The 25,558-nt window shown below is 41.3% G+C and overlaps 2 protein-coding genes across 4 annotated transcripts in view; one reads left to right on the forward strand and one right to left on the reverse strand.

Moving 5' to 3' along the window:
- The first annotated feature begins 1,067 nt into the window (after positions 1-1,067).
- Positions 1,068-5,620, forward strand: LOC119743366 (leucine-rich repeat protein 1-like). 3 transcript variants are annotated; one of them, XM_038219756.1, is made up of 5 exons: positions 1,068-1,168; positions 2,474-2,691; positions 2,859-2,957; positions 3,596-4,341; positions 4,843-5,620. In XM_038219756.1, the coding sequence occupies exons 2-5, from the start codon at positions 2,506-2,508 to the stop codon at positions 5,090-5,092; spliced, it is 1,281 nt and encodes a 426-aa protein (XP_038075684.1). In that variant the 5' UTR covers positions 1,068-1,168; positions 2,474-2,505; the 3' UTR covers positions 5,093-5,620. The 3 variants fall into 3 exon arrangements, with proteins under 3 accessions (XP_038075684.1, XP_038075687.1, XP_038075686.1); XM_038219759.1 differs by having other exon boundaries at positions 1,079-1,222; positions 2,476-2,691; XM_038219758.1 differs by having other exon boundaries at positions 1,089-1,246; positions 2,476-2,691.
- Positions 5,621-7,434: 1,814 nt separating this feature from the next.
- The window catches only part of LOC119742720 (baculoviral IAP repeat-containing protein 6-like), a 74,040-nt gene continuing 55,916 nt past the window's right edge, over positions 7,435-25,558 (reverse strand). Inside the window, exons 50-62 of the mRNA XM_038218884.1 lie at positions 24,986-25,311; positions 23,966-24,200; positions 22,294-22,508; positions 21,722-21,901; positions 20,705-20,888; positions 19,939-20,122; positions 19,544-19,707; positions 18,528-18,638; positions 16,958-17,175; positions 15,620-15,781; positions 14,117-14,383; positions 11,662-11,796; positions 7,435-10,825 (exon numbers count right to left, since the gene is read on the reverse strand). Coding sequence (XP_038074812.1) covers positions 10,418-10,825; positions 11,662-11,796; positions 14,117-14,383; positions 15,620-15,781; positions 16,958-17,175; positions 18,528-18,638; positions 19,544-19,707; positions 19,939-20,122; positions 20,705-20,888; positions 21,722-21,901; positions 22,294-22,508; positions 23,966-24,200; positions 24,986-25,311 — 2,789 coding nt within the window. The 3' untranslated portion in view covers positions 7,435-10,417. The remainder of the gene's footprint in view (positions 10,826-11,661; positions 11,797-14,116; positions 14,384-15,619; positions 15,782-16,957; positions 17,176-18,527; positions 18,639-19,543; positions 19,708-19,938; positions 20,123-20,704; positions 20,889-21,721; positions 21,902-22,293; positions 22,509-23,965; positions 24,201-24,985; positions 25,312-25,558) is intronic.

The following is a 25,558-nucleotide window of genomic DNA, read 5'->3' on the forward strand; positions in this document are numbered from 1 at the left end:
TTACCAAAAAAAAAAGAAAAAACAATTTAGTTTCCTCAGAAAATGTTCAGTTTGACTGCTACATTTTTTAAGACACTGTACAAACTTAAATGCTGTCTGAAGGCATTTCAGACAGCTTCGATATCCTTGCTACAGATTGAGATTGTGTGTTTTTCCAAACATTGTCATGGAATATCTGTGAGCATTGTATATGGACTTGAATGTGACTGGAAAAATTGCTTAAGGAAAGGATAAATTACAGTAAAGGATCCAATGAATTGTACAAACTTGCATTTAGTATTTTTTTTTTTTTTACTTTTTAACCTATTATTCACGTTTTTGTTCTTGTTTAAAAAAAAGTAATGTTAATTGAATTTCATATGTATGTTTGTTCTTCAGTTTGGTTGTATGAGCAAAAACAATTGAAAGATTATTCTTAAAATCAAAACTGCTCAATTTAAAATTAATTTCATTGTCATTTTATACCACATGGAGGTCAAATAAACCGTCTATTGTCTTTGTAAATGTTTTGTGGAATTGTTTTAGATTAATTTCTTTGGAAAGGTAGGTCATGTCACTGTTTTCAGAAACTCAAGGCAAAACTCATTGATAGACTTTGTGGAATTGTAAGGTCGGGGGAAACCAGTCTAGCTGGCTCACACCCATTCACGGACGTGTACCCAAATGCAAACAAAACGTGGACTAAATAAATTTGGTAAATTGGGGTAGTTGTTGAAAAAAAGTCAGGTTTTTCCAACACTGGTCGGCTGACCAGCGTTGGAAATTGATACAAAAATACCACTTTTCTCGAAAATGACAGCACACCAGGTGCCATGATTTTACAGGATGCTTTAGTCTGTCATTCACTAACAGTCCAGTAAGGTATTTCATAATAATTTGGTAGTTTTGTTTTTTTATGTTTGCAAATGTTGTAAATTCCCTTGAAGTTCCAGTTAAACATTTGCTTTTTATAATTATGCAGCTTTTTTGACGGGCTCTGTAAAACCTACATAGCGCCACCAATAGTTGTCATTTGTCAAGGTTCAAGGTTCGGTCCGTGCCTCAGCAAAAGTCTGGCTTTCATGCGTCTACTGTACACCTTGATCACATAATGTTGCAGGGCAACTGACTAAAATATTCGCGGTGAATTTGAGTGCCGAAATTTTAGACGGAACGCTTCATGTCATTCTCGACCAACTCGTCCATTTGACTGACTCATTTCCTTCATCAAGTTCATGTTTTGGTGAAGCCTTTCATTTCAACTTAGGTTTGTCATCATGGGATGAGAACACTAAGACAGCCGCGCAGAACATAACTGTCATGTCCACACTGATACTGATGATTTAACGAGTTTTGAATTTGTGTAGGGCCTTGTGTAATCTGAAGCCTGCCCTGTCCTAGCCCCACTAGTACAGTGTGGCCGCGGTTAGCCCCACTAGCTATAGCGTGGCCGCGGTATGAGGTTCAGCGCAGCATACCGCGGCCACACTAGTGGGGCTAGCCCTGTCCATGCTGTCTAAACCTGAGTGACAATGCCATGCTCATCAGGAATTTACATGTAACATGTGAATTTCTGATGAACATGTCACCTGGAGTAACTCAACTTCCCTTGCTAAGCTTGGCCTTGGCTTGTCAAAGCCCTCTTTATTTTTGATCAAATGAGATTTAGAGTCAGTGGTGTTCTTCATTCCAAAATGACTTTTTCAACCTAAAGCAGACTTCTTTTAATTTCTAATGACATCATTTTTTTGTAATTTTGAACAGGTTTTTTTTGGTGGAAGAAAATGTGATTTTCTTACGCAATTTTACGGTTGGTGCTATGCGAATCAACGCATTTTTGCCGGGTCACTTGGCCCTACAAACAGCAAACCAACACAGTTTTAATACCCAGTAACTAGCGTGCTAATATAGTAACAATTAATGTTACAATTCTCTTTTTTGAAATGCTGGTTTGGATGACCAATCCAAACCAGAATTTTCAAAAAGGAGTTCTAGTACTCCGGTCACTGGTTCAATGCAGATTTGTGCATTCAGCATTAATATAAATCCACTTCTTCATTTTTCTGTTGCCTTTGTTATTTTTACCCCATAATTATTCCATCAGATAATCAAAACCTTTTTTTCACGACATTCTGGTTGGTTTTTGACATCACCAGTCTAGCTTGGGACACCCCAGCTCTAAATGCATGCTCATTAGAAAGTCGGCAATTTGATTCCCAGTGAGCATGCATTAGGGTGGGGTTTCTCAAGCTAAAGTGAGTCTAAAAACATAAACTTGATAACAGTGGCTTTCCATTCTGTTATAGAAACAGGGTCCTAAAGTACACTTTGATCCCACTTTTTTGTAAGGCTAGGCCTGTCACAACTTAATTTGTTTCTAAAAACCCATTTTTCCTTCAATAAAGACTTTTTAGACAATGCAATCTCTACAGACTGTTTTATTATCAATGCTGTCATGGTAAAACCTTAACTCCACTTCCCTCTAAATTGTTTTAGTAAGTAGGGCGTGACCAGCCACCAGTCAACATGCGTCTGTCCTGCGATGTTGATCTCAAGAACCGTCTGCTGCCCTCGCATGGTATGGCAGGCAAGAGTCGACCGATGAGATGCTCGTTGGCGATTGGTCGTCGCGGGAGCAGTGACAGCAACCCAGAGGGCGCTGTTTTCCTTATGGTGTGCTCAGCCAAAAACAAAACCGGAACAAAATATAAGGCAAGTATAGTTTTAGCAGTGCTTACAAGTACACCTAGTTTGAAATGCAAACCAATTGCATACCTGATTTAAGTAGAGTGTTCATAGCCCTAACAGATTTCTTTCTTGATATGAGACATTTCTCTACAATGACCCTTTCTTAATATTTGCCTTAATCTCCATTGTAGTTAAAGGAAAACATGGAGCAAGTCTTTGCCAGATTCATTGAGGAGGGGAAAGCAACGCTACGCCTCAAGGAACCAGCACAAGATATCTGCATTAGCAAGGTACAAGGCATTAGCCAATTTTATAGTGCTGCTAAAGCGAAAAAGAAAACAACTAGGCAAATGTGAGTGCTGAGAACTTATCCCTACAGTGTGTGTAGCTATATGCATCAAATGACAGATTCACGCACTTTTTTGAATAACTTTTAAAACTTTTTTTCCTCTGCAGTCTTTTTTTTTTCGTGGTGAGCAGTTACATAAAACTAGCCCGATCTCAACAATACATATTTTCTTTCCTACATTATTTTTTTTAAAGAAGATACATGTATATATGTGAATGTGTTGGAGAACGCTATCCAGTTCACGCCGGGATTACTTTGACAAGAACAAAACGAGGCGAGAGATTACTTTTTACTCGACCTCATTCCAGGCAGGTTGAAGCCATCACCCGCGGGCAGCACACTCATATTTCCAGCCTCGCTCGCTGCGAGCGGGTTGCTGACAGATACTTCCGGCTTCGCTCCATGGGTGTTTATCCCTCATCCGTTCCGAATACCGAAAAACCTTTGCGGTATACACGTCATCTGGCGCGAACGAATCAATCAGCCAGACATCCGATCAGTCCCCAGTCCTTGATTTGTCTTCCTTTTCTGAGTTTTTGTAGTCTCATATCATTTGTTTCCCTTTCATTTCTATGCAAGGCGGATCCCTTACAATTAAAGAATTTCCTGTCTGTGCTGAAACTCGGCTACAAAGGCCAAAGCAGCGACCTCAGTAAGGTTCACCTTTCAACTCTGACCCCGGCAACGACCGCCCAGGTGGAACGGCCCAAGACCAAGCTGGTGATCTTGAGGAGATCAGACTACCCAGTCTTGGAGAGATTTCCAAAGGGTTTGGAATCCCTGCGAGTAAACGGATGCGGTCTGTCACGTGTGGACCCTCGGATCTTAGAACTCAAGAGTTTAAGGGCTTTAGATCTTAGTGGCAACCGAATCCGCGCCTTGCCTAACGACCCTGGCCAACTGTCGGCTCTCGCTGAGCTGAAGGTAGCAAACAACCTCCTGGAGAGACTTCCTCCCTCTCTCTGCCTGAGCAGTCTCAGAACCTCGCTCCAGTTCCTTGACTTAGCAGGGAACTCTTTGAAGTTTTTTCCGCCGCAGATCTGTGACCTGGCATCCTTACTTCGCCTGAACGTGGCCAATAATCAGCTCACGTCCCTGCCGGAGCATTTTGGGCAGCTGAGCCGACTCCGGTTCTTCAGCGCGGCGGAAAACCAGATTGAAGTTCTCCCGTTCTCGTTCATGGACCTAGCCATGGAGGAGGTGGACTTCTCTGGGAATTGCTTCAAGTGTGAGATGGCGGAAGGTAGTGCCGCTGGCCTGCAAAGAACTCAGGATGGCTTCCCTAGTCTGTTGGAAGTGGCTGCCCGGGCTATCAAAAAGCAAAGGTATTTTTCTCCTTTGACAAAGTAACTTCAGTCTGTCTGAGAGCTTGCGAGAAAATATTCAGTTTACTCTTGTGGGACTAGAACCCCAAACCTGACCCCCTGCTTACTAGTGTAGATGTCTTACCACTCGACCTCGGAGCTTGCCTGGGTCAGCTGGCCGGTCCGAATCACCCTTAAACAACTTATTTTCATAGGCACTGTATACCCGGTCATTGCTCTGAGGAAAAGGTGCAAGTTTACCCTTGTGGGACTAGAACCCCAAACCTCCTGCTTACTAGTGCACCCATATTACCAATTGACCACCAAGTTGGCTGGCAGTGGGTCAAATCTGATACACCAGCCGGTACCACAATCAATCACATTTTTTGAGTTTTGGGTCCAGCTGTCCACCCAATGCTTTTTCCAAATTTGTCTTCAATTTAAATGCCGTGTGCCCTTCAAGCCAATTTTTTTTTTAATTGCCTTAATTTCATTTTTTTTTTTGGTTTCCTTTTCATCAAGAGTTTCCTACACAGAGGAAGACCTACCTCGCCATCTGTATCACCACCTGAGTCAGGTCAAGTGGTGCGTCTGCAGCGGTCCTTGCTTCCAGCCTTACGCCAAGCACCGTGTTCCCTTCAACCTTCACCGCGTGGCTCACACGCTGGTGGGCCCCACAGCAGCTCCCATCCAGGGTTTCATCTGTTCGGCCTTCTGCTTGTCCAACCTACAGGCCAACCCTAACGCTCCGTGGAAATGCAGACGAAAGTGAGTCAAGAAGGAGCCTGTTGTTGAGACATTGTTTCTCTGATGATTAACCCTAGCCAAGGTCTTTCAAGATTTTTTTGAGAATTTAAGAACAGCTCAGTCACTATTAAGGCAAGTTCATACTTCACACCAGTGCAAATTCGAAGCGAATTTGATGTCAGGAAACGTTCGCTGCAAAATTTTCCAATTTGAGTTGAAATGAGTTCAACTTTTGCAAATTCTTGTTTGCGTCCGTTTTCACGCCAAGTATGAACCACCTTTTACTTTACATAGAACTTGATGACCCTATAAAGTTGAAGTATGAAGAACCATCAAAACTATGTCATTAGGTTCCTGCATAGAGGAGGATTTTGGAAGACTCAGAATGGTTTATAGAAGACAAAAAGGCAGAGGGAGTTAGGATGTAACAGAGAATCCGAAGTATTCCTTAAGTCAGCTGATTAAGAATGCTGAAAAATACAATTATATATTGCGAGTTTTTGCGACCCTTAAAACAAAACTTGGTTGTACAGGAAACATTAGTTTATGACTCCAAAACTGCAAAGAAAGAAAGAAAGAAGTGGACACTGGTTATAGATTGGTGTAGCGGTCCGTGTTTGCTCAACCGAGCCTGGAGTGAGAATGACTCCTGAACAAGGCTCCTACAGCAACCTCCACTGACCAACAGGAAGTGATGATCATGTGACAGGTACTTGCTCTGCTGCTGTTTCCTGTCAAACATTTCTGTTGCTGGTACACGAAACAGTAGTAAAGGAAAAGATGGTATTAAACAGTGGGGGTGTAAGACATACAGGGGCCTCCACATATATATTTGCTCTTGAGAAATATCTTGCAAGTTTGCCCCTGGTAATGCCACTTGCAACTTATCAGAACCTGCCACTTTGTATATAATTACCCGAATATTCAAGATGATACTGTAAATAAAACAGCAAGATCTTAGGCTAGAAATTGATGAAACCTTACAGTTTTCTTGTGCATAGCACATCCAGCACGTTATCTTCAAAGAAATGTGAATTTCCAATCAAAGGGGTACTGGAATGTCTTTGATACGGTATCGTTATTTATTGTGTTTGTTTATTGAAATAATCGTGTGTTTGTCTTGTCATAGATGAAATCTTTGAATAACTGTTGGTTTTGAACTGTTCCTGTTTAATACAAAAGGCCAGTTTGAGTTTTGGATCCAAGTTTGTGGAAAGGATAAGCATGTGTCTTTGCTATTAAAGCACAGTGAAGATTAATTCTCAGCAACAGCGATTATCAGCCAAAATGTCATGCGTTGTCAATAGACCGAAACATTAAGCCCTGCCCCATGGTGTATTGACCAATCACAGCCGTGATTTATGTCAGACATTGTGTGCACAAAAGTCTGACATGTGTGCACTTGTGTATGATGTGCGCGGCTGGTACATGCAGTGTGGCGTTGGAGAAGGGCACATGTTAAATGCCCACGTGCGCAGTGGGCGGGGCTTACTGGATCGGTCTATTGCTTGAAAAGAAAATGTCCTTAGCAAGAACATTGCCTTAGCAAGAACATTTTTTTTAGCAAGAACATTTCCTGAGCAAGAAAATTTCCTTAGCAAGAAAACTTCCTTAGCAAAGAAATTTCCTCAGCAAGAAAATTTCCTTAGCAAGAAAATTTCCCGAGCAAGAACATTTCCTCAGCAAGAAAATTTCCTTAGCAAGAAAATTTCCTGAGCAAGAAAATATCCTAAGTAAACTTTCTTCTCAACAGCTCTTTGAAATTGGGCCCTGAACTCTTTCAGAAAATAATTGCAAAATTCATATTTTTGTTTAGAAATTTGTATATGCAATGTGGCAAAATATTGAATTGTACTTATTTTGAAAATTAATTTCTCTGTCATCTTCCACAGACGAAATGCACTATTTTTGTACTTCTTTCATCAGCACTGCTTTTTGGTGGCAGTTCTGTGCAGCAGTGGTGTTACACGTATACAAATTATACATTACATATGTATATAATAATATTTGACTAATTAAATTAAAGAAAGTTTGTTTTTCAAAAATATGATTTAAAAAATAAATGATTCTTTTTGGTAATTTTTATTCTGAAACTGTCGACAATTTCCTTTCACTTTTGTCTGAAGGGGCACCTCAAAGAAAAGCTTTGTGGGAAACCAACCCCCTCCCCCCCCCCCAAAAAAAAGGAGAGTCAACAAATTTCAGATCAGTGTTGACACTAACGGCCTCATGCTGCACTTTTGAAGAAACAAAGATTGAAACGAAATCTTTGATCTCCTACAAGCTTGTTCCTACAAACCTCTGCTTGGCTGGTTAGAACTTTACTCTGAAGAAAGTCAAGAAACACAACTGCACCAACAGACAGGATTTCTTTGTACATTGTTTTTAATTTTTCTGTAACAAAAGCACAATTATGACTTCTGTATACAATTTACAGATTAGGTTATACTGTATACACTAACTTCAGCACATGGGTCAATCGTACACCTTGGTAAACAAGTGGTATTGTTACGTAACTGAACCTCCACACTACTGTACACTGTCGACAAGAAATGCCACTACAGCATATTTGGATTTTCTTTTCTTTTTTTGAGAAACAAAAATCAGATCACAAATTCTTTTCATGGGAAGTTCATCTTGTGACAGTTTCACAGATTTTTTTTATCTGATCAAGGTTCTCTAAATGTGCTTTCCATCTCTAATCTGTTTTCAAATCAATAAAAAATACTTTTACTTTCGAACCCACCACATTTCCCCGCAAAAGAGAAACCTCGATATTTGCTTAAAGCTTAAATAACAAAATTATAAGTAGGCTTATTTTTTTGGGCTATATCTAACTTTATTATAATAGAAAGCTTCAATCTTTTTAATACTACTTCCATTTTTTTCCTATCGTACACAAAACAAGAAAAAACTTAAAATATTCAGAATAAAAAGATGCCCATACTTTGGACACTTATGCAATGAAAAAAATATACAAAAAAAAAATCACTATACACCACGCATTGTTTAAATGCAAAATTTATAGAGGATTTTAGTACTACGCTAAGATTTTATTTAGGATTCCAAAACGGCCACATATTACAGTCCACAGTAATCGCACATTTACAATGATTTATCTTACAGAAAGAATTGCATTGAATGGTTTATTCAACAGAATAAATACTTCAATTTTTTCCTTTATATTTATCAGTCACTCATATTTTATTTAAATTTGTTATCCAACATCTACTACTCAGTAGAACTACCACTATAAGACTGCTCGGCACTAAATTAGCTTCCATAGGGGTGATTAGTGCCAAAAACCTAGCGACAAAATTCCAGATCCATAATACACCTATCAACAGTAAATATCCCAAATTTTCACAAACGTTACCAGACGATCACCCTGTTACTCTTTCTCATTTCAAGAAGAGTTTAGGCCCAACGTTAGCCAAATTTCTCAGTCAATGAGGAGACATACTCGCACTTAACCACATCAATCCTTCTTCACCTTTAAGCTGCATTCTTAAGCTCATTTCAAATTTACAATTAGAAAAAAAAACCCACTAAATTTTTACCCACTTGTTGGCCTTTGAACCAAATGCACAAAACCACTCTAGGTTTCCACCCAAATTTACTCCATTAATTTCATACTTAAAAATGTTCCTGGTAACGGAATTCTATTACACTATAACATCTGAGATGCCAAACAATCATTTGGACCCATATCAAAAGCCCGCGGACTTCATACACGAACAATAGAGGGCGCTTCGTGGCCACTTTCGAAAGTCCCAGTGGGAGGGACACGTACTGGTTCGTGTGCTTATGGCACAAAGTATGCATAACTTAATTCTATTTTGCAAAAACCCACACACCTGTGCATGGGCATCAGGTGTCATCGGCAAAACATTCGAATGTTTCTCCCAGTGGTCTCCCCCAACTCTCCCTCCATAACCATTGAGGGGGTACTTCCGCACAGCGATTTTACTGCCATTCTCAACTTGTCTCATTCACTTTTAACTGGAAAGCTTTCTCAGAAGTTACTCCCTGGAAAGTGTTGCCAGGATTTTCATGAGCCCACCAACATCCACCATTCTGCAATAAACTAATGCCACAGTCTTGGTACTTGTTCAAAATTGGGATGTCGAGGCCTAGTTAAGTAATGGTTTCTAAACTGGACCTAAATATGTGTCTATCGTGAATCTATCAAAATTCTGTCAAAAACAACAGCATAAAATTTTGGAGGATTTGGGATGGTTAGCAAAAGGTTAATTTATGCAAACAATTTTCATCAAAAGGAATATGAAATATCTGTTTAAAGAGCCCCAAAACATGTTAAATAGTATCTCACCATTTTTTTTCTGGGTATTCAATTATCTATTAAACTATTTAGGAATATGTTCTAATTCCGTCCTAAATACAATTTTGGGAATCATATACGTGGCTCATAAGTGGTACGATATTTTGCATTAAAACACCTCTTAATACAAGACAAAAACGAAATATTAAAAATAAATGTGTACACAAATATGCCGAGCACAATCTTCCATAATCTATTCTCAAAAGACAAATAAAATATTTTCAACCAATTTCACATAAAAAAAACCCAACAGTTACTCCATCAACGGTTAAAATTAACTTTCTAGTTTACTTCTGTCCACTACGTGGGATACACGTTCCTGGTTGTGTTCCCATATTAAGTCTCATAAAAGTTTGGCCATTCAAAATCTGTCAACACGTGCACTGATGTTTCTTCCTAATATAAAAAAGTGAGTATCTACCCAACATAGAGGGCGCTATTCTGTTGCTACTCCTAAACAATACTCTAAAATCTGAAATTTATGATTTATGCTTATGGTTTTAGGAGTTTATCGTGTACTCATGAAATCCAACAGTTTTCCCTGCAACAAAACGATCCCAAGTAACGCTCCACACATCCACTTGCATCATATCACGGGCTCCCAACACAGAAAAGATTTTCTTCAAATATATAGTGCATTCAGTAATCACTCTCAAATGGAACAGTGAAGCAATGGTAATCAATAAACTAAGGGTGTTTTACAAATCACGGCTTTGTCCCCAGTTTTGGCTCAGAAGTGGTTAAGAAGCTTTTCAAGCTCGAACCAAATGAACAATCTCTATAAAAATGTAGGCCCCATTATTACGATTCGACGTTGAGCAGTAGAACATGGGCCAAATACTGAACCCAAGTCTCCCAAACCAGAGATCTCAACTCATGAAAACTGAAGCCTGTAGCCAAAGCCAATGACAAGCCCGAGATTTGAAAAACTCCCTATAACTTGGATGATGTCATGTTCTATAAAAAGATGCCTAGATGTTGTCATTTCCTAAAAAAAAGAAGCCTTGGTTAATACAACCCAGCTTCGTCTCCACCGGACAGATCTCCGAGGATTGACGATGACGATGCCGATGACGTGCTTTCTCCTTCGATGACGATTGTGTCGATCATGCTCCCGCTAGCCTTCCCCAAGGCTTTGATGATGCTGTCGTCATCGACCGAGACCTTAGCGATGCTCTCCAGTTCGCTAGAGTTCTTGACGTCATCGGTCGGAGGCTTTGAAGGCATCTTTGAGGACGTGGAGGGTACGGCTCCCTGCCCCGGGGACGTCTTGGCGGTCGCTCCTTGAGTGGAGGTGGAGGGTTTGTTGCTGGGGTCCTCGGGTTGGAACTCCGTGTCCCAGTCAGGGAACTCTTCCAGGACGCAGGTGGGTGGCTTCAGCTTGGCTAGCTCCTCGCGTAGACGCGCAGTGTGGCGCTGCAAAGATAGTAATGGTAGAGAGAAGAGACCGATAATCAAGTTGTACTTATTTCATACAAATGTCTCAAATGCCATGAGACCTTTAAATCTGCAGAAGTATGAGATCAGCGCAATCTGGTCTCCACCTTCACAAATACCTCTTTATACTCCTGAGTTGAGCGAGGCGATTGTAGTAAAGTGTCTTGCCAAGAACCACAAGCATGAGAATCCCCTTCAGAGTTTAGTTCTTACATAACGCAACACGAGTCAGACACTGTCACCACTGAACCTCTGCCGCATTTGATAAGTTTAAATAAGGACGCATGAGAACATGAAAGTCTCAACGTTCACAAATGGTTCATCATCGCTTTATGCACTTTATAACTTGACTGACATGTGTACAAGACAAAATCATTGGTTACCAGTGAAATTCACAAGCAGAAAATCCCCTGCCTTCACACTGAGTTCCGATGACTCTTGATATCGTTTGTGATTCAGTCTCCAGGCACATGAACAATGGTTGAAACTCAACCTGTCAGCCTCAGACTTCAAAGTGTTGTTTGCCGCAGTGGCTCAACAGCAAAATGAGTGAAATTTTCGCCAGTAAGGTTGATATACCAACAGCTCCTCTATTTCTAAGATTATATTCCATTTCAATGTGTTGCTGCCCACCCATGTAAAAATGTCCATGGAGTGAACCAGGTGTCACAGCATAGAAATTTGCTTAGCACAAAACACAATTGCTAAGCAAAATCTGTTAAGCAGCCAAAATGTCATGCAGTATATATATGGCTTGTGACTGGTTTTCCGCTGATTTTCGCTAAACACATTAATTTGCTAAGCAATCTGCTTACCTTGAGCGCCACCCAGTGGTGAGCGACGGTCCGCCCAACTCTCTTGTCGTTACACAGTAACTCCAGCCCGTTGATCCAATCCTCACATTGGCTAATGATCTCTGCTCGCTTCAGGAAGAAATGGGCGTGGATCACCTGCAGTTGTCACCAAAAAAAACCCCACCACATCTTTTTAATTGTGAAATTCTCTGGAAATTCAAGTTTAAATTTGTTGAATCAACCTAGGAAACACACAAGTTGAGACTTTTGCTAATGTAAGTAGGTCTTGATTTTCAGCATGCTTGAACGGAAATCACTGAGACATTCTGATTGTACAGGGCGTCTATAAAAAAAAAGAATCCTCAAAGCCCCCTCTTTTTCACAGCTTTAAAAACTTCCGTGCAAATATCGAAATGTGTGGAGAGTATAGTTCATTAGCTTTTCACCACAAAACAAACATCTTTCCAATCGGGCAAATATTGATTGGGTTATGGCCAATTCAAAATAAGTGCCGGTTTTTCAATCTGTCCACGGTCTCAATTGTCATTTGTTAGGAATGTCATTGAGGGCAGTTTTGCTTTCTTTAATGTTTTAATCTTTCTTTCTTTATTTGGTTCTTTATTAGTTTTTATTTTTTGCAACAATGGTCATTTATCCTTTTGGAAGTAACGGTAGTCCTGAGAAGGACTGTTTGATCAACTTCTTAGATGTTTACTGTGCTGCTCTGTGTCTGCCCTCTACTTGGTAGCCTTTTTCACAAATGCAAGTTTCGGTCCGTGTTCTTATTGCGGCAGTCAAAATATCAGTCGCCATGGACAAAATGAAAAAGCGGTACTTGTATTCAATTACCGTAATTTTCGGAATATAAGCCGCGGCTTATACGTTGAATTTGCCCATGAAAATGTTTACTGCGGCTTATACACAGGGCGGCTTATATGCCGAGCCTTGAAGAATAAAAATAAGATTCACATGTGTATTTAATGTACTGGTACAAGAAGAGATGTGTTGCTGAAATGAATTATAAATTAAGAAAGTCATTAACAAACCGAAACCACGTCCCACGTAAAGGTACCGAGCGGTAAAAAGTATGGTGATGAAAGCTGTCTTCGACACTTGCCACCAGCCGTACGTGATACTGGTTACAGTGCAGCAGCGATATGCAGCATGCTTTCCCCCAGCGGACCACACCATTTGTGGTAATAAAGGGGTGTTCTTTCTTGGGAACAATAATTACCAATATTTCCGCTGTTAAAAAAAAAAAAAAAAAGACGACTAAAATTTTTATGGCGTTCGAAACATTTTTTTATTACATAATCAGTTGTTCAACGTCACAATATATTTTGTTTTCTTGAAATGTATTCAAGAAACAATGTAAAACTGAAAAGAGGGACTAAATCACCCCTTACAAAATTAATGGATTCGTCTATTAAAATGTCCGCTTCGTTTTGACTATTCCCGAAGAAAGTTACAATCGAAACTTGAATTTTTATCGCAACTACTCGTTAGTAATCGCAACAATTTGATAAGTTTTGAGGTAAAAACGGACCTGTTTATTCTTAGGACAAAACAAATCAGCATCTGTTGCCACAAAGCAAGATTTGTAGCGCTCCAGTTAGACAACACACGGTGGGTTTCATACTCTCTCACGTGCTGCGGGAAAATGTTGTCATTCACCGGCATGCGTGGCGCAGGCTGCCGGGCTATGACGGGGCAGCCGTCAGCAGTTCCCGGTGTTTATTTCTCATCAATTCCCCATTTGTTTGTAAAAGTATTGATTGTATATGATTTGATATAACTTTTGTGGCCCTTTTAATAGCTTTTGTAGTGTAAATGGAACTGGTTCAGAGCATTTTGACTAGAATTTGGAGGCCTTACAAAATTGAAACCACAGCGGTCGGTGCGGCTTATACGCCGGTGCGGCTTATACGCCGACTTCAAATCTTAATTTGCAGATTTTTGCGTGCTGCGGCTTATACGCCGCGCGGCTTATATTCCGAAAATTACGGTAGCCATATTTCAATAAATATTTACCCCATTGGAAAGATATTTTCGGTGTTGAAAAGCTAACGAAATATACTCTCTAAATGTGTATCGATAGTTGTGATGTATTTTTTATAAAACTGTGAAAAAGAGGGGGCTTTGAGGATTCCTTTTTTGTTGGGGGGGGGGGGGGAAGGGACACCCTGTGCTATATTAAGAATAACAAATAACAACTGTATCTATTCACGGATTTTTGATAGTTCCAGCAGACTTGTTATTTTCGACTGATCTTATTAAACACTCTGATTGAACTCAATCGCAAATTAGTGCACACCTGCCCAAAGTCGCAAATTAATAATATTTGACAGGAAGTCGTGAAGTTCTGAAGACCCCTAAAAAAGAAGGGAGAAATTTACAGAGTAGAGAAATAATTAAGATCAGTAAAACGAGCATATAGATCTTTCATCCAAGAGATAGATACAGGGCAAAACGTCACCTCTTTGAAGCTAGGCGCGGGGTTCCTAAGCACCTCCAGCATGCCCCACTTGACCGTCGCCTGCATGATGTTGGCGTCATACTCCTTGGAACTCTGAGTCCCCGACGGGGTGCCCCGGGACCTCTCGTATCCCGGCTCATTGAAGTACGGCTCAGAGACCAGGATCAAGGATTGGATAGAGACTAAGACTTGGAGGAAGCTGGAGGTCTGGGCGTTCCATTTCTCCTCGGGCCGGCCGTGCCAGGTGTTCAGGACACTTAAACAAACCTATCACAATCACATAAATGCAATAAGGGCGCGACAATAATAATGGGCATTTCCAACATTGTGTAATGTTGGGGACAGAGAGAACAAAGCTGACCGGAGCTCAGTAGATAAATCTCTCTCATAGGACGCCATCTTCGTAGGAAAATCACAACTGCGTATTCAACACTATCAGGTGCGTGTACGCGCAATTTGCAAAATGTTCTGAAAACGTGCGCATGTTGCTCGAAATTTCTTCAAAATACGGCGCAGCCGATGCGCGTCATGACAATTTGACGCACAAAATGCCGATGCACGTGGCAATCTGTAGGAAGTGGCGTCATTTGAGAGAGACCTATAAACATAAAAATCTGTTTTTCATATCTTATACATCCTTCATCTAGTAATGGTCAAGGAGAATACAGACTAGGAGTTTTGGATAATTTCTCTTAATCATTAATTAGATATCATGGTTAATTGGCTTTGTCACAGACATTACATTTCCTATTATAACACTGGAATTGCCCTCATACTGAGTTGCTAATGTAGCTCTTCATCAAATGTTTCAAAACGCTTTGCAATGATTACCTATGTTCATCAGGCCACCAGACCAGTTTTCTGTAGCAGCTCCAAATCAGCACAAGCCAGTATCTTCACTCACAGGTACCCACTTATACAACTTGAGGGAGAGAGGCAATTGTGGTAAAGTGTCTTGCCCAAGAACACAAGCACCATGTTCCTGTCGGGGTTCAAACCCACGTACCATCACACATGATTCAATATTGTAACCATCAAACCATGGCGCTGTTATATTTCTTCTCCTGATTGTCAAGCCAATAAATCACTCTCAAGCTTGGGTGTAGTGAGCCAATGGAAACCATATGTATTTTTACCCCTCCACTTTTTTCTAAGTAGAGTGAGTGATGTTGGGGAGTGTTGCCCAGTGGTTAGGATTCGTGCCTCATGATCAGAGGGTCATGGGTTCGATCCAGCCGCTGGCCTTATGTTGTGTCCTTGGGCAAGCCACTTCACCCCAACTTGCCTCTCTCCCCACCCAGGAGTATAAATGGGTACTAGCATTAGCTGGGGAGTAACCTGCTATGGACTAGCATCCCATCCAGAGTAGAAATATATGGGAGTAGAAATATTCTAAGTCGTTTCACGCCACTGAAACCGGAGATAAACGCCGGCCTGATGGGCCACATTGGCTCGTGACAGACTGTCTTTTTTTTTTACTAGAGTGAGTGATGAAAAAAGTACCTTGCCGTCATTGTAGAGATTAGGGTTGAACCTGACGCCGTGCTGGCCCGTGGTCTCCAGGTTGACCAGCATGGGGGAGCTGGGGTAGTCACCGGGGAAGTACACGTCAAACTCAAAACAGCCGTTGCCGTACGGGGTGTCCGAGGGACCTGTGATCAGCACCTGGGAAAAAGAAACAAATTTTAGTTTGAATGTGAACTTACAGGGCCAAAAAAGAGAGAGAAAAACAGGTCACCAGAAAGTCAAACCGTTTTTGTCAGTCTGGGTTGACTCTAAGAGACCAACCTACTTAGCTCCGCCCCATGACACTCTTATCAATCACAGACGTGATTAATGTCTGACATGCATGCACAAAAGTTCGACATTGGTTATTATTTATTATTTTTTATTTGGCATTATTATTTCTTCGGCATTAAAATACACACAAATATACAGCACGGTACGATACAATTAAAACAGACAAAAGCCAGCGGCAAGTGCCAAGAATTGAAAAAGTTAACTTAAAATCTGTAACCACATGGCCTTCAATTCCAATACCGGTGGCTACAAAACAAATAAAAGTTAGGAAAAAAAATTGATTAAAAAGATATCCATATTGCTTGGTCATCTATGATGTAGGCGTGCAAGTACGGTATCAAGGAAAGTTCATGAACCACTTTTAAGGTGGACTCACTTGGACAGTGTTAATAACTCTCTCATACTAACACACTGTGGGACATGTGCAGTCTAGTGGTAGAGCACAAGCCTCATGATCGTAAGATTGTGGGTTGGAGCCCCGCCGTGGCCGTGCTGTGCCCTTGAGTAAGGCGCTTTACCTCAATTACTCCTCTCAACCCAAGTGTTAAATGGGTACCGGTGACATATGAAAATCGGACTCGTATGAAAATCGGACTCTTTTTCCCTTTTATTCGTTCAACCCTCTCAAGTGACCGGTCCCTCTCCTAGTTATCTATGTATGAGCATGCGCAATACCACCAATGAGTCCGTATTTCATAAAACCTAAATTCATGCTACACCGGCATTATTCAATGCTGGGAAGGTAACAGACTCGCTGTGGAGGAGGTGTGGCGATCCCCCCACAGCAGCATTATGCATAGAGGTGTCTGGCCCAACCACTTCGAAAGAGAGATGGGCACTCCGTTCCTGTGCACACAGGTTTGTCCCCTTTTTTTCAGATACCTCTTTTGAAACACCCTGTATATCTCTTGCCTTCTGGCAACTGGCTAAGTAAAGTAAAGGCAAGTTGAAGTCGACTAAATATTTCACAAAAATTAGAATCAGTTGAGTCAGAGTCCTGATCACTGATATTATGACAAACAAAAACATAGTTTTGGTTACCTTCATAACATCTAGTCTCTCCTCATCACACCTGACGAAGACGCTAGAGCAGGCCGACAGGGGTAGCGACGTGGACAGCGTGACGGCCTCCTGAGCCAAACGACGTGCCCTAGAGGCGTTACTCACGTTACCGTAGGACTTGATGTTGGAGGCGTAGTGGTGCGACACCTTCAAGAAGATCTTGCCATCGTCGTCATCACCGACCATTGGGTACGTGTCTGGAGAGAAAAAAAATCATTAGGACGCGTTTGAGTTACTTGGCTATGGCTAGAAATAACACATAGTTCTATGAGAAGCGGCTGCAGCCGCTTCCATAGGCATGTGTGTAATTTTCAGCCGTAGCCAATAATTCGAACATTACTTGGCTATGGCTAGAAATAACACACGGTTCTATGAGAAGTGGCTGCAGCCGCTTCCATAGGCATGTGTGTAATTGTAAGCCATAGCCAATAATTCGAACATTACTTGGCTACGGCTAGAAGTAACACACAGGTCTATCGGAAGTGGCTGAAGCCGCTTCCATAGGCATGTGTGTAATTTTCAGCCATAGCCAATAATTCGGACAATACTTGGCTATGGCTAAAAAATACCACACCGTTCTATGAGAAGTGGCTGCAGCCACTTCCATAGGCATGTGTGTAATTTTCAGCCGTAGCCAATAATTCAGACATTACTTGGCTATGGCTAGAAGTAACACACAGTTCTATGGGAAGTGGCTGAAGCCGCATCCATAGCCGAGCGTGTAATTTCCAGCTGTGGCTATGTAATTCCGACATGACCTTAGTTAGGGAATAAGCATGCTATTCAGAACATAGACCACTAGGTGTTTTCAAAAACTTGGATTTGTATCAGCAATGTCTTGAGCTCCAAATAATTTCAAGAGCCTTTAACCTTAACAGAACTCAACCCATCAAACCCCAATGGCATGTGTTGTTGGAATCTGTCAGGATGGGTACAGTACCCCTAAACTGACAGTCTTTTACATTGGGTTGGCACACCTCCAGAATCAAAGTCAGAAATATGCGTGTGCAGTTTCCCACATGGTGTTAGAATTTGCCAGCATGGGTATGGTTCCTAGTAAATCATGCTAGGGAGTTGGGATTAATGCTCAATGTAAAAGAAAAACATTTGAACCTTTGTTCTGAAAATGTCAGAAGTAAAATGTAAAGCAGCAGAAAAGTAACCAGATACTGAGCCTGTGTCTCATATGTCAGGGACTTAAAAAATTCTTAAACTGGAGTCCATGAATAAACCTTGGGTTTGGGAACTCCCCTGGGCCCAATTCATTTCAGTTTTTTGTTAGCAAATAATCTCAGCACAAAAGCAACTATGAATTGGTGAGGTCATGACAAATATTATTTTAAAAAAACCTCAAATTTCTTTTTGCGTATGAACTGTCCTTAACTGATTTTTTTTCTGAAAATATTTAATGGAAATGACAAATGAAAACATTTGAGAACTGAATTCAGTTAAAAACGCTAGAGGGTGGTATGACACCCGATTAGTCTGAAACTGTCATAACTTTGAATGGGTTTTGCGGTTAAGGATTTGGCAGGAAAGCTGACTTTACCAAACTGAAGTTTCTTCATGACGCTAGTGTATCTTTCCTCAAAGGTGAGTTTGGAGACCTGGCCGAAGTTACGACCCATCGACCGGCTGCCTTCTCCAAAAAGTCCTTCACCTAATACAAATGTGAGAAGAAACAGTTTAATAGACAAATAAGTGCTAGAAATCCAGTAGTAAATCATATTGATCCTGTTGATTTAACTGAAAGATCAGACCAATGTCTGGAATAGCAACTGATATTTCAATTTTTAAATGACATTGCATCTGCTCAGTTTACACACCAGACTTTTCTGTTTAAAATTCAAGAGATTGATATTACAGTCGGTCATCAGACTTTCATCGACCACTTACTGTATTTGTCAAAACAAAGTTTGCACTTTAAGTGCATCAGTTATGCATGCCACAGCTGAAATTTGATTGTCCTAGGTCAGTTTTGTTCAAATAGTTTTTATAGGGGGTCTAATTTCACCCTCAGCATGTGACACAAGTGAAAGTTAACTTATCATGGGAAGTATCAAAAATATCTCTAGTGACTTCTGCCTACTTGGTGGGGTGGGGGTGGGGGTGGGGGTAAGTCGGGGGTGGGGGTAAGTCGGGGGTGGGGTTGGGTTTCACCATGCTTGTCAGGGACCGACTGTATTAGGGGAACAAAATTCAAATGCAGTCTTGGACGACTAAACTTGAGTCTCCAGCACATGCCACATCCTAATTACAGTTGAGTCTCGTTAATGCAAACTCGTTCGGACCTAGCCAAATTGTTTGTTATATCAGAATTTTGTATTAAGAGGAACATCAGTCCCATTCATTGTGCACATAAATGCACAGTCGGGACTAAGGCTTTATGTTTGTTATAACCAGAATTTTGTATTAACAGAGTTTGTACTAACGAGATTCGACTGTATATGGCTACGGCTTACAATTACACATGCATCTATGGAAAGCAGCTGAAGCCACTTCCCATAGACACATGTGTGCTTCAGCTAGCCATAGCCAAGTCATTTCGATGTAGCCACATCTTACCCATAGTCTCAGCAATCAGCTTGCTGGTTCCCTGCCTAACGATGTCCACAGTGTGCTGAATCTGAGGCACCAGTAGCGTCAGCCCTTCGGCCTCTAGATCCTCCTCGGTACTCGGCCCACCGGTGTGCTTGATGTGATGGGATGGCTTGGGATCCTTGTTCAACCTAAGCAGTAATAGTATTAGTAAAATTATACAAAAGATTTTGGAAAAGGAAATGTATAAAAAAATTCTTCAATAGGTATGGAGTCACATTACGTCATGGTCAGCGATTACTACTACAGTGAAGTACTTGGATGAATAATTTCTTTCCACTTTATGATTATAACTATAATTATTCCACTGCTAAATTGTCCAAAATGTACGTCTGACACTGGGGAACTGGCCCTGTTCTTACTTGAGTTTGGAGGTATAGGTGTCCACACATGACTTCATGTTCTCCAGGAGTGCCACCAGCGACATTTCTGACTGATCACCGTCCCGTGGTAGCAACAGAGGGGCTAGCAAGGGATTCTGGGACAGGGCTCGTAGGACCTCCAGTACAGCACAGTACAACGGCACGTGTCTGGCCATGTCCAAGACTGTAACAGAAGAAGGGACGGTGATATATTCACTCCTTTTCAACAAGCTGGCATGTTAGTATTCTTCGAGATGCTATACCAAATGAGCTATCCATCCCTATGTTGGGGGTTCCCCTATTGGTCATTGTTTTTGTTCAAGGGGTGCTAGTCAGAAGCCATTAACCTGAATAAGCCATGTATCCAGAGATCACGCCCAAAGTCAACAACACTGCAAAGCTGGGAAATGGCAATCGAGCATCAATCAGAGAGGCGACGCTGTATTTTATAACAAGTCATCAACAAATCACAAAGGAAAACCGACTAGATTCACATTAAATCAATAAGAGGTTGCTCAAAAACATTGACTGGAGCAGGGTTTGAACCTGCGACCCTAAGAGGTGCTGTACCAACTAAGGTATCCAGCACCATGTTGGCGGTCTCCCAATCTGTACATACCATACTGCAGACCTGGTAAACTGTACTAGGGGATCACTCAGAGAGGCCATATGGTGTTGCAGTAACCCACTGTATTCTGGAAGACTTAAGAAGTTTGGTGTTTGGGAGGAGGGGAGGAGGGGAAGGGGGATGGTCACTACAACTGACCTGAATCGTTCCGGAGGTAGGAGGAGATGGCTGGGATGAGGCAAGAGTTGCTAAGCAACTCGATGAAGATCTCTGGGAAGATGCTGCGGAGTTGCTCCGTGCTGACGTCGCCCGAGGAATCCTTCTGGGAGGTCAACGAGTTGCCAGATCGCCGAGGGTTGGGGCTGATGAAACTAGACAGTACCTGAGAATCAAAAATGCAAAGAACAAGAAGTTACTCAATATCGCGTTTTGCTAATCACCAACATTACAAGCTCTGCATTCTTGGTATTATCCAAGATCTTGTAAGAAAAAATCTCAAGCTTACTCCTGTTTACTAGCACAGAAGTCTTACTGCTCGACCACCACGCCGAGAGCATAACTCTAATCACTAATACCTTTCAAAGCTCATCTATAATTGCCACTATAACCATAGTCTTTGGTAACTCACTTAAACTGATACTTTTCTGTTCTGGACCGTTTGTCCATTTTGTTGAACAGCACCCTCGTTTGACCATTTTAACCACATCAACAACTGCTATCCTTGTTTAGCGCTAACAAATGTAAGCATTACCTGTATAAAGCTAATAATATATCATCTCTCTCTATTTTGCTGAATAAGAAGTATTTTAGGGCGATTTTGGACATAGATTTTGGACTCAAATGTATGAGCTAGCATATGTGCTTTATAAGTAAATATTAATGTATCTCAAAGACATTCATACTTTTGGAATATCTGACCTATACTTCACCTATACAACTCACTAATATTTTATTATTATTACTATTATTTATTATTATTTATTTAGCTTAAAAACAAACAAACAACAAAAATCACAAAATACCAAATACAAAAAACAAAAACAAAAGCCACAGACGAAAGCCTGGAATTGAAAACTTTACCTTAAAACTGTGACCCGAAGGCCTTCAATACATTTTAGCTTTATATCTATAAACTGATGATACTTTCAGAATATCCAACCTATAGTTTGCCCATACTTTTCTAGTTATTCACCCAATATCTATCCTATATCTCACCAGTAGCAGACATGTTGCATGCTCCTCCTCCGCCTTCTGCTTGTTCAGTGCCTGCTCCACGTTCCATCCAGAGGTCGTCGACCCAGTCCCGAAGCCTGTCCCCTTGGCCCAGTAGGATTGATTCTTCTGGTCGTTGGATGGGGGAGGGGCAGGGCCTTGATTGCTATTTGGGGTGCCCCACTGAAGCGAAACACAAAACAATTGTTCCATAAAATGCGATATGTGCCATAAGTTTATAAATTGAATGTCAGTTGGTGCATGGAGCGTTTTATAGCATGTGGAACACCCAATTTGTGTGCAATACAGAGCTATGCTAGCCCCGGCCCAAAGCAAAATGAGTGACCTCGTGAGCCCGTGACCCAATTGCCACGACTGCAATAAATCGGTATTGGTCAGTGGAGACCTGAAGCACGTGTTGTTGCGAGGGCCTAAGGGACAAGGTGATTGATTGGCAAAAAAAGGCATTTGCTGAAGTTTGTTACTAACCAACAGAGAGACACGATCCTTTCTTGAGCTGCTTTCTGCAGCTAAAATATGCACAAAAAGCAAATAGAACAAAAAACTTTACAAACCTCCTGTGTGGTTGTGGCACTACTGACTCTGGGACCGTGGTGACTCAGAATGGCCAGGAACGCAAGCAGGAGGTGAACGGCGCCAATCTCCAACGTCCGTCTCCGTAGTAACACACCGTCATCGGTGGTCAGGGGAGTACTGTCAAACAAGGTGACCAGAACGGTGAACGGAAGGGTGGGCAGAGACGATGCCACTGGGGAGGACAGAATGTGACCTGCAGGGAGACAAAAAAGAACAACTTGCTGTATTTTTTTAAGCTCCTAGCTTTAATGCATACATATATAATATATACTTTCAAATGTCCACAAGACACGGCAAGCCTACTAAAGCTGGTCCTAGAGTGCACGAAATTCTATTCTTTGAATTCGGAATGGCAAAAAAGTTCGAAGGATAAGCTATAGTAGTAATGTGGTGGAAATAAAAAATCCACTTTCACCATTCGCATGGAGACTTGACTTACTGCTTACACATGTATCATGGAAGTACACGAGTGGCGCAGACTAATATAATACACATGTGGTATAGATGCTAAACCGCATGTGCATTAGTTAGTCAGTCATTCAGTCAGTCAGTAAGGAACGAAGACAACTGTAGCCCGCCCCTCTGCAGTCTATGGAATAGAAGCTTGCACGCTAAGCGTCAATGATATGCATTCAGATTATGCAAAACGTCACTGCAACTCGACCTCCAGATTCTGACCATTCAGCGGGCGCATTCCATCGTGTCTTTGGTAACCCAATGTTGTATGAGAAAAACATGGCAGCTACTGACCACTCAACAGCTTTGGCCGAATTTCTGCTTTAAATGACGTCACAACATCTAAAGATGGTTCCGATTGGCTAGCGCACGGGTTGCATACAATTTGTAAGCACTGATATATCATGATAAGAATTAAAGGGAATGTACATCATTGGCTTTTGCTGTAATTTTCAGAAATTTGAGAGGTTAGTATAACAGATCAAATATTGTTACACTGACATGTTTGAAGTTTTGTGTTCGAAAATACTGGAAAAACGAAGAAAAACAAAAATTTCAAGTAGTCTGGTTCCCTGACTCCACTAAAGATAAAATGGATCATTTATAGATGCCGGAAAATTGTAAGATAATGGAACCAGTCTAACTGGCCTGCACCCGTTCATGAACATGTAACCAATTGCAAACAAAATTTGGACTGAACAAAATTGGTAAATTTGGAGCAGTTGTTGAAAAATAGTTAGGTTTTTCCAACGGTGGTCGGCCGACCACGGTTGGAAATTTATACAAAATACCACTTTCCTTGAAAATGACTTCACACATGGTGCCATCATTTTACAGGATGCTTTAGACTGTCATTTACCAACATCCTAGTAAGGTATTTCGTAAAAAAATGGTAGTTTTGTTTTTCGATGTTTGCAAATGTTGTGTATTCCCTTTAAGTAAGATTTGAGGCTTTGCATGGTGGAGATACTAAATAATGAAAGGTTTGCGGAAGATGATAAGAATTATCGTACCTCCATCCCCATTGTCATGTTTCATGTTTCGTCTGATTATGTTTCATGTTTCGTCTGATATACATGTTTCCATATGTGGCTCTGCACACCTGAACCACTGATCCCCATACTTGCCCCTCTGGGACCAGCACACACACACACAAAAAGGAATAAATCTGTGAAATGACAAGAATTATCGGACCTCCATCCCCATCGTCCGTCACTCCTAGCACTAGCCTCAGAAGGAACTGTGCCTTCTTCTGTTCCCTGAGTAGGACCTCGGCATAGCCAGGGAGTCGCAGGAACAGGCCAAACGCGGCCAGGGAGTGTGGGGGGATGACCGCTGTAGTGTGGACTGGACCGTGGGCAGCCGGGGCCGCGGCGTTGGACAGGCCGCTAGGTGGTGGCGGCTCAATGCCCGAGTGCGAGAATGCTGGCTGTAAAAGAAAATGGTAGATAAGCTATGAACTACCTACTCATCATACAATCTGAAAAATACTATTTTAGATGGTATGTGGATAATGTATAAGCAGTAAAACATACCAACATGCTAGCTTGTTGAAAACCACTGAATGAACGGTTTTACTTGTCAAATTAAGTCGCCTATAGTGACGTAAGTTGCCAATGGTTTTGAAATGGTTAAATGAAAAAAATGTCACTTCTCCTCTTGTAAAAGCAAAGATTAAAGGGAATATACATCATTTGCTTTTGCTGTAATTTTCAGAAATGGATGGAATTGGGGGGTTGGAAATATATAGAAAATATAGTTACACTGACTTTTTTGAGGTTTTGGTTTCGAAATGCTATAAAAACCAAGAAAAACAATCATTTTCCTGTAGTCTGGTTCCCTGACTCCATTTAAGAAGAAACACAGCAGTTTACATATATTGGGGAATTGTAAGGTCAGGGAACCAGTCTAGCTGGCTTGTACCCGTTCATAGGTGTGTAATCGATTGCAAACAAGTGCGATGGTCAACTGGGGCCAGTATTTGAAAAAAAGCCAGTTTTTTCCAACGCTGGTCAGCCGATCAGCGTTGGAAATTGATACAAAAATACCACTTTTCTTGAAAATGACAGTATACCAGGTGCCATGATTTTACAGGATGCTTTACACTGTCATTCACTAACAGTCCAGCAAGTTATTTCAAAATGATTTGGTAGTTTTATTTTTTGATGTTTGCAAATGTTGTATTTTCCGTTTAAAGGGTAGTGTTAAACTCACATCTTCTTCTTCAACGATGCCTTGTGAGGCAGATCCCCAGTGCTCCGGCGTGCTGGAGTGCCAGGCCATCATGCCCCCTTCCCCGTTCTTCTCAGAGTGCCGCGCTGTCGTCCCGACAACCTGCCTTGGAATGTCGTGGTACACGATGGGCAGGTGCTCAGCGATCAGCGCCAGGCCCCCTAGGCTGGCAAAGACGTGCAGGAAGGAGGGCACTGGGGTGGAGTCCAGCAGTGTGGACTTGTCAGAATGGGTGCCGTTTTCCACCGTGCCAGGGATCCCTGTCGCAGTTGCTGGGGCTGATGCAGCAGATCCGTTTAGTGTTGCAGCTGTGAGAAGTATAAGTAATCGAAGATGTGTTCTTGAAAACAATGAGTTTTAGTCAAATTACTATCAATTTTCTACATGCATGTGGATTGCTTGAAAATAACATTTGTTTGTTTCGGTTTTACGTTGAATTTAACATCAAAGGTACACAATTACTTGCCTCCCAATAATTAAAATACGGGTATGGACTTTTTGCTTTTAATACTAGTCATCAATATTCACATTTCTTTGTCTAAAGATGACTCCAAA

Source organism: Patiria miniata, unplaced genomic scaffold, assembly GCF_015706575.1.
Source record: "Patiria miniata isolate m_02_andy unplaced genomic scaffold, ASM1570657v1 HiC_scaffold_6, whole genome shotgun sequence".
In the NCBI taxonomy this organism is placed as follows: domain Eukaryota; kingdom Metazoa; phylum Echinodermata; class Asteroidea; order Valvatida; family Asterinidae; genus Patiria; species Patiria miniata.